This window comes from Mus caroli, chromosome 12, assembly GCF_900094665.2.
Source record: "Mus caroli chromosome 12, CAROLI_EIJ_v1.1, whole genome shotgun sequence".
NCBI lineage: Eukaryota > Metazoa > Chordata > Mammalia > Rodentia > Muridae > Mus > Mus caroli.
In genome coordinates, this window is record NC_034581.1 from 27,914,507 (window position 1) to 27,926,854 (window position 12,348).

Sequence of the window (12,348 nt, forward strand, 5' to 3'; positions counted from 1 at the left end):
CCCCTCTCCCTCTCCCTCTCCCTCTCCCTCTCCCTCCCTCTTCCTCTTTCTCCCCCTGCCCTCGTGTGTGCACATGTTTATTGTTGTAACCTAATCAAACCCATCCTAAGTGCTATGTGACTACATATTTTTTTTTTGACAAATGTCTTCCAGCCGTTATTTGTGACTAACTGGCATCCATATGTCTCCCTAAACAGAACTTCTAGAAGTGCAGTGTCCCACGCTATCCCTCTGCAGTGTTCTCAGTTTCAATAATTACCATGCATTTAATTACTCAGTCAGATCCCAAAGCAAGGAGCAAGTGTCTTAATTCCTCTTCTTCCTCAACACTAAGCCTGATCAGTAAGAGTTTCTAAATGTGTCTCTCATACATCCCGAACCTCTACAAACAGCCTCTTCCTGTTCCTGCCTTCAGACTTGAGATAGCAAAGGAATTCTAGCCCCTTCCCCCTTGCCATCTAGTTTCTACTGAGAACTAAAATGGTAGGTTCTCTTGTAGCCTTTGGAGAAAGTGCCCTGCACATAAAAATAAACCAACCTGCACTTCTCAGAAAACCCTTTTTAAAAATGTAAATCTGGCGGGGTTTGATGGCCCCACCACTCCGAAGGATCTTGAGTTCAAGGCCAGCCTGGTCTATAGAGTGAATGCCAAGGCTACACGGAGAAACCCTGTTGCAAAATAAATAAACAAACAGACAGACAGACAAACAGGATAGCTGATTATATTTTTTCTGTTTAAAATGCTCCCTATAGCTGGGTGTGGTGGTGTTCAATTTTAATCCCAGCACTCAGGAGGCAGAGGCAGGTGGATCTCTGAGTTCAAGACCAGCCTGGTCTACAGAGTGAGTTCCAGGACAGCCAGGGCTACACAGAGAAGCCCTGTCTTGAACAGTCTGCTTTTAGATGTTCTAGGCCGTACTCTGACAACCTTCTTGACTTCCTTGTCTCTTGCTACACTCGGGTTCGAGACAACACCCCCGCAGCAAACTGCATTATGGCATGCCTTCAAAGTCCATGCCGGTGGTTCTGCTTAAAACCTGCCTGGGGCTGTGTGTGCTGGTTCTCCCTGTTAGTCTCTCCTCTGATACTTTATATGGCTGCCAAATATCTCCCATCTAAGGCACTTCCACAGTAACTAGTCTGACCCGCAGGGCCTTTTCTGCAGCCATAGGTATAAATAGTTGAAAATTTTACATTGCACGGTAGTATCACTGACAGCAATTAATTTATTATATTATCTCAGGGGGAATATTTTTGTTTTGTTTCTTTACAGTGCTGGAAATTGAACCCAGGGCCTTGTATATACAAAGCATTGACTACTGAGCTAAGCCCCAGCCTGTCCAGAGAGGAATGTGAATGTTTTCAACAGGAAGAAACACCATTTGCCATGATCTGATTAACATGTTGTTTACATATATTAAAATATACTGTACCTTGTAAACATACAATTATGTCAATTAAAAAGCCTTAATGTTTGAAAAAAGTTGTATATGTATTCAACCCACAGACTTATCAGTTTTTCTTAAAAATGCAGTGTAATTAGTCTCACGACTGTCCACTGTGTTGGGTACTGTCATTAATACAGAGACGATGTGAAGTCCAGGCTGCGGGGTGTGGCAGTGCACACCTGTAGTTCCTAGGCCGATCTCTGTGGATACGGAAGGATGATTGCTTTTCTTTGTATGTTTGCTTCTCTGTTAATCATTTCCCACATTAAAGTATAAATTTCATTAGAATGGAGAGTGTATCTGTTTTGTTTACGGTTCCGCAGATGCCCAGTCCATAGTCTCTGTGCCAGTTATAAAACATGTACCGGGTAAAGGATTACTGAATACGTGACTGAGGAGCTGACAGAGGGCCTAGTGCCTCAGCTTAAGGGCCCGGAAGCTGACGAAGCAAAGGACGTGGATCTCCACATCTCTCCTAGTAGCCCTTTAGCTTCCTCGGATGAGGAGACTAGCAGTCTGGATAGGCCAGCCATCCAGTGTGGAGGAGAGCAGAGGCACCACACTCCCCAAGTTCCAAGCGCTTTAATTCCTTGGGAGGAGGTGGCAGAAACATAGAGCCCTCATTTACTAAAGCTTGTTCTTTTGCCACAGACATTTAATAACTGGTTTAAACAAAAATATTAAGCAATCTCTCCTTTGTTTTAGAGACTGAATGTTCCTTTTTTTATGAGCAAGTAAAACCACAAAAGTCAGTAAATTCCAAGTGCACACACATTTATAAGGGAAGAGTAACTATGATTTAACTCAGTATCTACTCTCTCTCCCATGTTTTTAAATAGCACATATTTCTTTCTCTTGATTATTAGAGTAAGACTTCATATAATTATATACAATACTAAATCCTGAAAGGATAAACTATGGAAACAATCACATCAATGGGACTGGCTTTTATTTCTAAATCACAAAAGCTACTATGCCTTCTTTTATCTCTTACTCTCTCCTTGGGAGAAAAAAAAAAGAAACAAAAACAAAAGCTTCATTCATCTCTACTTTAATTTCCTCTAAATCTATTTCTAGGTACCTAGGTCAGCTGATTGGATTAGCCAGGTAATGTAAGCCACCACTTTGCCTTTATCTCTTACCAGATGAGATTAAAATCCAAGCTCCTTAATGCAGTGTGTGAGGCCCTTCATTATCTGGCTCCTGTCCACCTTCCAGCCTTTCTCACCACTTCCTTCCCTGAGTCAGTGGAGAGCTTACAGACAAAGGCCGTGGACTCATAGAAGTCCTGACTATGTCCAGACCTTTCCTACTCTAACCAGAAATGTGGGAGTGCCACATGCTACCAGAGGTGTTGAGATCCGCTCCAGGATTCTCAGTCTTGTTCATCAAAGAACACAAGAACTGACTCAGGAGAAGGCTTGAGGATAGCTTGATTAGGGTTTAAAAAAAAACAAACAAACAAACAAACCTGAGGCTGACAAGCTTAAATCTCAGTGGCTGTCTAGAGGACGAAAGAGAGAAAACTATGCAATTTGAATTAGTAATGAGGTAACTGGTAATGAGTCAGTAATGCAGGTCAAGCTACATGGCAGTCAGAAGACACCTGACAAAAGATGGGGGAAGAGTTTCAGAGAAAAGGGAAGGAAGCCTACAGTGTCATGCACAGGAAAAGAAAAAGAAGAAGAGCTACACGTCCCAGAATAAGTGTTAGAAAGCAGATATGCTTGACAAGGCCATGGATCCATAAGTAATATACTAGGTACAGAATTTCTGTGAAAGAAAAGTAACTATCTCAAAAACATACAAACAAACAAAAACACTAGTTCATTACAAGGATTATTATTCCTCCCATGTCTCTAGCTTTCAAACTAGGTGAATCCATCTTCCCAAGGAATGGTCCCTTCAAACAGTGGTTGACGAGTCCATCTGGATTAACATTTATATTTGGGGTAGCTTGGAATGTAGGAGCACCCCACACACAACTCCAGGTAACCTTCCATGATTTATACTCCTAACACCTCACACAATCAGGGCTACTTGCAATCAGGTGCAGAATGCAGAGAGGATCAGGAGGAAGGGAACAAAATCTCAGGTGAGGGTTCACTAATCTTCCCTACCCCCTTCTATGTGAAAGGATCAACAGGCAACACCCAACCCCCAGTAGTTACAAGTGGTCAAGCTGTCCTAACAAAGACTGCTCTTATGGTGAAGACGTTCAACAACAAAGGCCAGCCTCACTGGTCACCTACAACAAAGGCCAGCCTCACTGGCTACCTACAACAAAGGCCAGCCTCACTGGTAACCTAAAACAAAGGCTAGCCTCATGGTTAGGCTGGTTGGCTAACGATTCATAATATTCTTTCACATCTAAAGAGCCTTGTGGTCTAGAGCTCCTTATGCATGGGATGGTACTAGGTAGAAATGAAGCAGCAGAAGAAAGGTGTTTTCTCCGAGGAGACTCCCTGGAGGTCAATGCAAACAAGACTAAGTGTCCATGATAACTGAAGTTTAATTATCATGTGTGACCTTTCAACTCCCAAAGTCCTTGTTCAGCCAGAAGTCTAGGGGTGATGTAACGCAGCAAGGGTTACCTAACTCTAGAGTATCTTTCCAAAGGGACTGCATTGCTCTCCTTTCTGATGCTGTGATAAAACAGACTGAAAACACCTTGGGGAGAAAAGGGACTATTTTGTTTGTACTTCCATTTAGCAGTCTATCAGCCAGGGCAGGAGCACAGGGACCCTGGAGGCATGAAGGACTGTTGCTTATTTGTTTCCAGGCTACCTTTCTTGTACCTCCAAGGACCACCTGCCTAGGAATGTCACCACCCACAACAATCAATAATTTAAAAAAACAGCACATAGCCCATCTGGTGGAGGTGTTTCCTCAACTGAGTTCCCCTATCAATTACTTCCAGGTGACTCTAGTTTGTGTCAAGTTGACAAAAACCAGCCATTAAGAGATTGATCCTCAGATGGAGTCTTGTGCTTGTGGGATAAACTTGATGTTGGTGGTTGAATCTGTACGTGAGATAAAATTGTGTAGAGCTGTATGGACAGATGAACATGTAATTGCAGCTATGATGAAATGTGAATGAGCTTGGTACTCTGTATTAGTGCCAATGTACTATAGTTACGAAGGTGCTCACATCTGGGGAGACTAGATGATGGGTGCTTGAGAATCTTACTGTTTCTTCAAAAATTCCTGTGAAAGTATGATCATTTCAATATAAATGTTTTACGTGAAGGTAAAAGAAGCTCAAAGTATCAAGAACAGTTAATCTTCAACAATACATTGTGACTGGTTTTAAGCTACAAGATCTTGTACAGAAACAGTAAGGTCAACAGAACTCTTTTTTGTTGTTGTTGTTTTGTTTTGTTTTTCAAGACAGGGTTTCTCTGTATAGCCCTGGCTGTCCTGGAACTCACTCTGTAGACCAGGCTGGCCTCGAACTCAGAAATCCGCCCGCCTCTGCCTCCTAAGTGCTGGGATTAAAGGCATGTGCCACCATCGCTCAGCTCAACAGTACTCTTGAAGAGATGGATAAAACAGGTTACCTCAGTTGCTACAGAGGCTGAGGTCCTCAGTCACTACAACAGGAGGAATGCTCTCTTAGCTTAGCATCAAAGCCAGTCTCCATCCCTTTTCTTGAAAACCAGGTAAGCAAGCAGTTGAGTTGTGGTAGACCTTAGCTATAGTTCTACAAGATAGATACAAGCAAGAGCCTCTCTTGTTCCACACAATGACATCTCCTGAGTTCTTGGGCCTCCTTCCTTGGCCCCGTGTCTTCTTACTCTAAGAGTCATCATCTTCTGATATGAATTGTAATTCACATATACTGTTTATTTTCTCCTCTTCCCATACTAGATATAAAGCATACTAGATATATAGAGGTTCAGAAAACACTGTCTTAAAAAGCTGCCATTATCTTACCCATGTTAACCTTAGCCAATGTCACTAACTGCTACTTACCTCTGTCATCTAGACATACGCATTGGATAGCTAGTGTGTATTGGCACTCGTGCTTCTGGGTGCTTGGAATGTGTTCATGAACAAAATAAAGGCCTCTATCATATGGTAGGCTTTATATCTAGTATGGGAAGAGGAGAAAATAAACAGTATATGTGAATTACAATTCATACCAGAAGATGATGACTCTTAGAGTAAGAAGACACGGGGCCAAGGAAGGAGGCCCAAGAACTCAGGAGATGTCATTGTGTGGAACAAGAGAGGCTCTTGCTTGTATCTATCTGTGAGTTCAAAAGAATCTGCATGAGATCAGTCCCCTACTTTGAGTTGTCTTCTCATGCTCCCACAGTTCTTTCTGTATCCTTATCATTGTCTTCTACTATTTGCCCTTTAGCTTCTCCCTTTGCACATGCCTGTTGGTTCCTGGTCACTTCCCTCCATCAGTGCCATTCTCTCCATTGTGGCTCTGTCACTTTCTAACCATCTCTTCAGTTTCCTCTGACTTTCTTCCCTAACTATAGCTATTTCTGCCTCTCCCGTTCTTTCTCGACACTTATCATTATCATTATGCAGCTTGCTGGAGGGTGAAATTTATATAATTAAACTAAAAGTGCCTGGGACTCTAATGTCTATATGTATTTTTCATGGTAAGCATGTCCTGTTCTTGCCTGACACAGATGCAGAGTAACTTAACTTATTGACTGTCATTTGGAGACCTAATTCCCCAAAAGAGCAGCACCCCAATATTTCTGAAACATGGATCGGTAACTCATAGGAATGTCCATAGTACAGCACTGCACGATTCATGAAAACTAAAATTACAAACACCACAAATAATCAAAACCAGTTGAGTGGCTTAATATTTGAAAAGTAGAACACTACATAGCAGAAGCGGTGAATGGCTGCTGATGCAGAGAAAGATGAATCCTCGGGACTCTAACAATCAAATAAGACAATACAAAAGATAAGGGGAAGATGAAATAGTTGTTATAATTATTTCTTTCAAATAAAACAGGTTTTAGTAGGTATGGTGATACATATCTATAATCCCCAAAATCAAGAGAGTGAGATGGGAGAATCTCTAATTCAAGAACAGCCTTGGCTACAAAGCCCAGGTCCCAAAACAACAATAAAACAGGTTATAGAAATTAAGACAACTGTCATTCTAGTGACAATGGCTAAGTGATAATATGGGAAGGTTTCTGGGATCAGGGTATGCTTATGTGTTAATATAGGTAAAAACTAACTGGGATGTACTCATTTTGTGAAATTTCTCCAAGCAGTATATTTATAATTTGTACAAAGAGAGAGCACATTTGTGTGTGTGTGTGTGTGTGTGTGTGTGTATGTGAGTGTGTACGTGTGTGTGTACATGTGTACGTGTGTACATGCACTAGCGTGATACTGGGTTGAAAAGTTTGCTTAAAATGATGAAAGCTATTGTATAAAACAATCCGGCAGTGATTTGGGTGAGAAGCAGGAGAGCCCAGGTTTCTGGGGAGCGTCCTACTGCACTGATGATGAGTCTACAGCATGAAATAACAGGACAGGGAGACGAGCAAGGACAGCAAATGATGGTGACAGTGGCAAACCAGGAAGGCAGGATGACCCACTGGGTAGGGTAAAAGGTAACATGGGGGCAGATTTAGTAACACACACCTGTGTGTTCTGCACTGAGGAGGCCTGAGACTGGACAGGGCAAGACCCTGTCTTGTGGAAGAAAACACCAAAACCAAAACCGAAACCAAAGATAACTTTACATTTATTAAATAACACATATAAATATTTCCAGATTTACATCCCTTGGTTTTGTTTCATTTGCTATTGAATTTTATATGCAATACTGAAATCATCTTGTATGTTAGAAATTTAACAAAGGACAACTTTAATTTCAAGTCAAATTTTCATAGACAGTACACACTACACAATATACTTGTTAGTCATAAAATGTGTGAGAGTATTCTTATACTGTGCTGTGACACAGTCTTCTATCGTCACCGTGGACCTAAAATTTTATAAGACTCAAGCTTTATTGTAACATAGAACTTCGGTATTTCCTTCAAAGAAAAAAGCTGTATTTGATTCTTTTGAACAGAGGTAGTCCTCCATTTTGTGCAAGACTATTATTACATAGTTTTTAGAGATGTGATTTGTTGCCATTATAAGTAAGTATCCCTGTAATATTTTCTTATAAGAATGAGGATATGACTGTGGGCATGCCCTGGTTAGCTCTAGCCAGAGCGCAGAGTCAGCTACCCAGATGTGGTGGCTGTCATCTTCCTTCAGAAGTTGACACCTAGCTTCTCACTGTCTTTAAGAGGAAACCAGGAATAGAATGGAACATTATGCCTTTGTCTACCGAGCACACTTAGGAATGTCATACATCTGTCCAGGGTGCCCTGTGGCTCTCAAGCTCAGCATCTCCGCTAAGGCTGAGTGCAGAGTACAGTAGGAACTAGGTGTTTCATGTAGAAGGCCAAGATCTATATCTTATGTGGATACCTAAAAATTGTTGTTACTTAGAAAACATTAAGTTAAAAAGAAAGCTAAGGAATATTCTGGCTTTAAAATGAATATTTTTAAATATACACTTCCAATGTGTACATTTCAAACTAATTTTTTTTAAATTTTTGTATTGATTGCATTTAGAATGCCTTGTCTTTAAAAGCTTACATTAAACATAGACGACTATGGATAATTTACTTTTTAGGTTGTTTTTAAAGTGGTTAGAGTTCCATTGCTGACTGTTTTCTCTGAGTTATTAAGTAGTTAGAAAAAGGCTCATTCTCATCACGACGATTTTCTGTCCAAAAGGATTTGGTCAAAATTGTCTTCGTGTTATTTTTAAAAAATATGGTCTTACTAAGTGGTCCAAAAGACTATGAACTCTTGCTCCTCCTGCCTCTGCCTCTCAAAGCTCAGGATGACAGGCGAGTACCACCATGCCTGGATTTCATGTTAGATGTTACAGAGAAGAGAGCTTATCTGCCATTATAAAAGGAACACCTAGAAACAAAAAGCTAAGGTAAAAATTGCATTTTAGCAGGGTGACGGTGGTGCAGGCCTTTAATTACAGCACTAATTAGGGGCCAGCCTGGTCTACAGAATAAATTCCAGGACAGCCAGGACTACACAGAGATACCCTGTCTTGAAAAACAAAAACAAAAAGAAAATCAAACAAAAATGAATAGATTATAGGGATTGGAGAGATGGCTCAATAATTAAAAACACTTGTTGGCTCTTGCAGGCGACCTGGGTTCAATTCCCAACACCTATATGGTGACTTGCAATCATCTATAACTCCATGACCAGGAGATCTGATGCCCTTTTCTAACTTCTTGGGCACCGGCCACACACATAGGTGAACAAAACACTCATACACAAAATAAATAAAATCATTTTTAAAAGATTGGTTTTATTTTCTTTAAAGTTCATTAATGAGTACATAGTAATTCTACTTTATCCTTCTCACTGTGGTCAACACAACACATGGATTTCAGAGTCAGTCAGGAATCTCTGTGATTAGTCCTTCCTAACTCACCTGCCCATAGAAGCTGTTGGGCCAGCCTAACAGAGACAGATGGAACCCTTGTGGACCCAGACAGCAAACCTGCCTTGGCATCCAGCACATAGTGTGTCACAGCAGCACATAGTGAGTCACTGCAGCACATCCGAACATTGCTAATTCTCAGGGCTAATTCTCCTGGTTTGGGATATTTCGCAGCTAAGCTGCTTGTTTCTGCGTTAAAACATAGAAACAACAAGTGTTTCTTGTGTGGTGCCTAAGAAGCTTCAGACTGTATATATTTCAACGTAACAGTAAGCGGACGGCTGCTGAAGTGCAAAGAAACAGTCAGTGCAGAAAACACTTGCAGAGACTGGGCTGACAGCCAGGTTCTGTCTAGCAGTCCTCTCTCAGGAAGCAAGTCTACGCATGGCCTGTGGATGAGAAGGGAAGACGAAATAGTGACCAACTCAGTTCTCCTTGGGGCTATATCATCTTTTTTTAAAATGTGTTTTTCTAGTATTGGATGCTTAATTTTAGCAAGGTCTATATCTTCGGAGAGGAGGTGATTCGAACTCCCACACTTCTAACTGGCGTTAGAAAGCAGCGATTACTGCTCTCTGGGCACTAAGTACAAAGCACTCTTCACACACATCTTCAGTTTTCACCGCGCTGTGTGATCATCTCTAGTTTACATGCAGATACTGAAATCAAGCAGGGTTGTGCTGGCTGAACAGCCAGTAAGTACCAGGTTGAGGAGTAGCTCACAGGTCTAACTGGTTTCAATTCCCAAAGTGCTACCATGCTTCATAACCGTAGAAACCATGGCCGGACGGTCATTTTATGTGGAAATGAGTCGTTTTCTATTCCAGTGTGACAACCACTCAAGTGCCCTTATTTTACGTTTACTTGTATGTTTGTTTGGGGCAAGATCTCTAGCCCAGGTTAGCCTCAAACCCCAGATGTAGCTGAGGATATCCTTCAACTTCTGAGCTTCTTTGCCTCCACCTCGAAAGTGCTAGGATCACAGGTGTACATGATGTTAGCCATTTATCCTGTGCTGGGAATTGAACCCAGGACCTCATAGAGTCATAAATGACCAAAGCTTGGTTGGTCATGACTTTCATAGACTTATTAAACTGATGGGCCAAGACACCAGGTTTGTGATTTTTAACCCAACATTACTTTCCTCCACAAACTTCTCTGCCTGACTTTACCACAGAGATTTGAGTACTGCCTAGTGCTTCTCATCAGGACCTGGGAAGTCATAGCTTGCTTATCAGACTTGTCTGCCCCTCGGGTTAGAGAGTGAATATGTGAGATGACAGAGTTAACCCAAAACTGTTAATAAACTGGAACCAAGATGGAATCTAGCAGAACTGCGTGTGACCTTGCATTTGAAGCATAAACCAGTCACCTAAGTATGAGTGGAGGACCCTGGTCCATCACCGTTTGTGTGCAAATGCACATGTCTTTTTGATTCCTGTTCAGTAGAGCCCAAGATTTTGATGTAGCTATAATAAAAACAGACATACATCTTCTAAATATCTTAAGCTCAAAATAGTCACGATTGCATGGTTTCCATGGCACCCGGACTACTTGTAGGGCCCCTTTTTGGCCATTGAAACTCTTACAGACTGCTTGTCTATTAAGAGTGACAGGACCTGAGAGAGCTGCTCTTGGAGTCTAGTGGAGACAGAGCTGATATCCGTAACTGACAGCTGGGCCCAAGGGAAGGCTGGTGTTGCTAGGGAGAGCACAGCTCAATGGTTATTACACAAAGGCCAAGCTCACTTCTATAAGCACAATTAACAGGGATTTCTAGCCATGGAAAAGTCCCTGGAGAACTCACTGGTTGCTAGTGTCTGGAAATGTTCACAGAAAAGCTAAATGAATTGAATCAGGTCAGTGAAGGAGGGATTTCTTCATGGGATGAGATATCACATTATTTGTTTCTAAGAAATCTTTCAACCTATTATTCTTTTTGAATTACTTCTCAGCCTTTTGGTTAAGATCAAATATAAAATTTTCTTCTTCTTTTTTTTATACCCTTTGGTAATTTTATGATAAATTCTCTGATTTTTTCCAATGTTGCTCTCAATTCTCTTAGAAGTGGAGCCCTAAAGTTATGATGAGTCTCCAGGTTCAGTTAACTAGGAAATAGTGTGAGGGACGGGCACCGGAAACAGCCTTGACCTGGATAGGAGGAGATGTGCAAGCCATCACCGGTCAGGTGAAGAAAGGCCTTGTACTCCTGAGTTAGAACTCCCCTGTGTCCCCTTTCGCTACGTCATAGCCTTAGGTCTCTAGGAAGAAGCACGCTTTGAATTCAATGTAAAATATGAACCAGACTATAGCTACCAGTCACTGGTTATCTCTGAGTGCTCCAAGTCTGTGAAATCCTGAGGCAATTTCCAGTTTCTGTTTCTCTACAAAGCTGCAGCTTCCAGATGGTTTTGGATTTTCTCCCCAGGTGGTTCTTAAACCTACCTATCGTTTGTTTACCCAGGTTATTCAAGATTAAATGCAATTATTTTTTCCACAACAGAATTCAATGACCATACCTCATCCTGAACATCAAGTTCTTCCTCCTTCATCTCTGCCTCCATCAGTTCAAGAGGATCTTTACAGTCCTGAATGAGAGTGATCTTGACAAAGAGAACACACACAGTGTTTATGGAAAACACACTAGCATCAAAATACAGCAAACACCATGGAAAATGACTTAAAGCTTTGCTAGTGCTGTCAGCGATCTGTATACTTCAGAATTCACTTCTCATTTCTTCTTCTTTCATAGTTCTCAGGTTGGGATTTCCCCTTTACCATTTTTTTATATGCAAATCTGAGCTGATCCATTCTCAATTGTATAAAGTCCTCTAAGAGTCCTCTTTTCTGACCTGTGACACCTCTTAGCATGACACCCCCACTGCCTTCAACCAGGAAGTTTTTTGACAACTCACCTAAGATCACTTTTAAAAGCTTTGAGCACACTGTGATTACACTATGATAGTCTGGTGACTGAGGACAGTGTAGGCTCCCAACTTGAATTGAATGGAATTTAATTTTATTGAAGGAGGAGTTGACAGTTTAGAACAGTCCCACTTTTTTGGGATAATATATGGTTTAATCGTCCCTACAGAGAATACAACTTGCATTTGTCTTGTGCGTAGAAAAAGGCATTTCTAAAGCAACAGCAAACAAAGCTAAAAGGGTGCCCTCTAATACTGCTTTTCTACTTTTTGTATCACAAAAAGTATCTTCATTAGTGAGAAAATTAGAAGGCTAGGTTCCTGCACACATGGTCTTAATGTGAAGGGAATGGCAAGATTAGCTGTAACTAGCCGGGCGGGGTGGCGCACGCCTTTAATCCCAGCACTCGGGAGGTAGAGGCAGGTGGATTTCTGAGTTCGAGGCCAGCCTGGT

General features: G+C 41.4%; 1 protein-coding gene across 3 annotated transcripts in view; it reads right to left on the bottom strand.

The window, feature by feature from the left end:
* Window positions 1-8,805: 8,805 nt before the first annotated feature.
* The window catches only part of Slc26a4 (solute carrier family 26 member 4), a 40,477-nt gene continuing 36,934 nt past the window's right edge, over window positions 8,806-12,348 (bottom strand). For all 3 annotated transcript variants that reach the window (XM_029484951.1, XM_021179492.2, XM_029484950.1), the window contains exons 20-21: window positions 11,490-11,573; window positions 8,806-9,359 (exon numbers count right to left, since the gene is read on the bottom strand). In XM_029484951.1, the coding sequence (XP_029340811.1) occupies window positions 9,336-9,359; window positions 11,490-11,573 (108 nt within the window). In that variant the 3' untranslated portion in view covers window positions 8,806-9,335. The remainder of the gene's footprint in view (window positions 9,360-11,489; window positions 11,574-12,348) is intronic.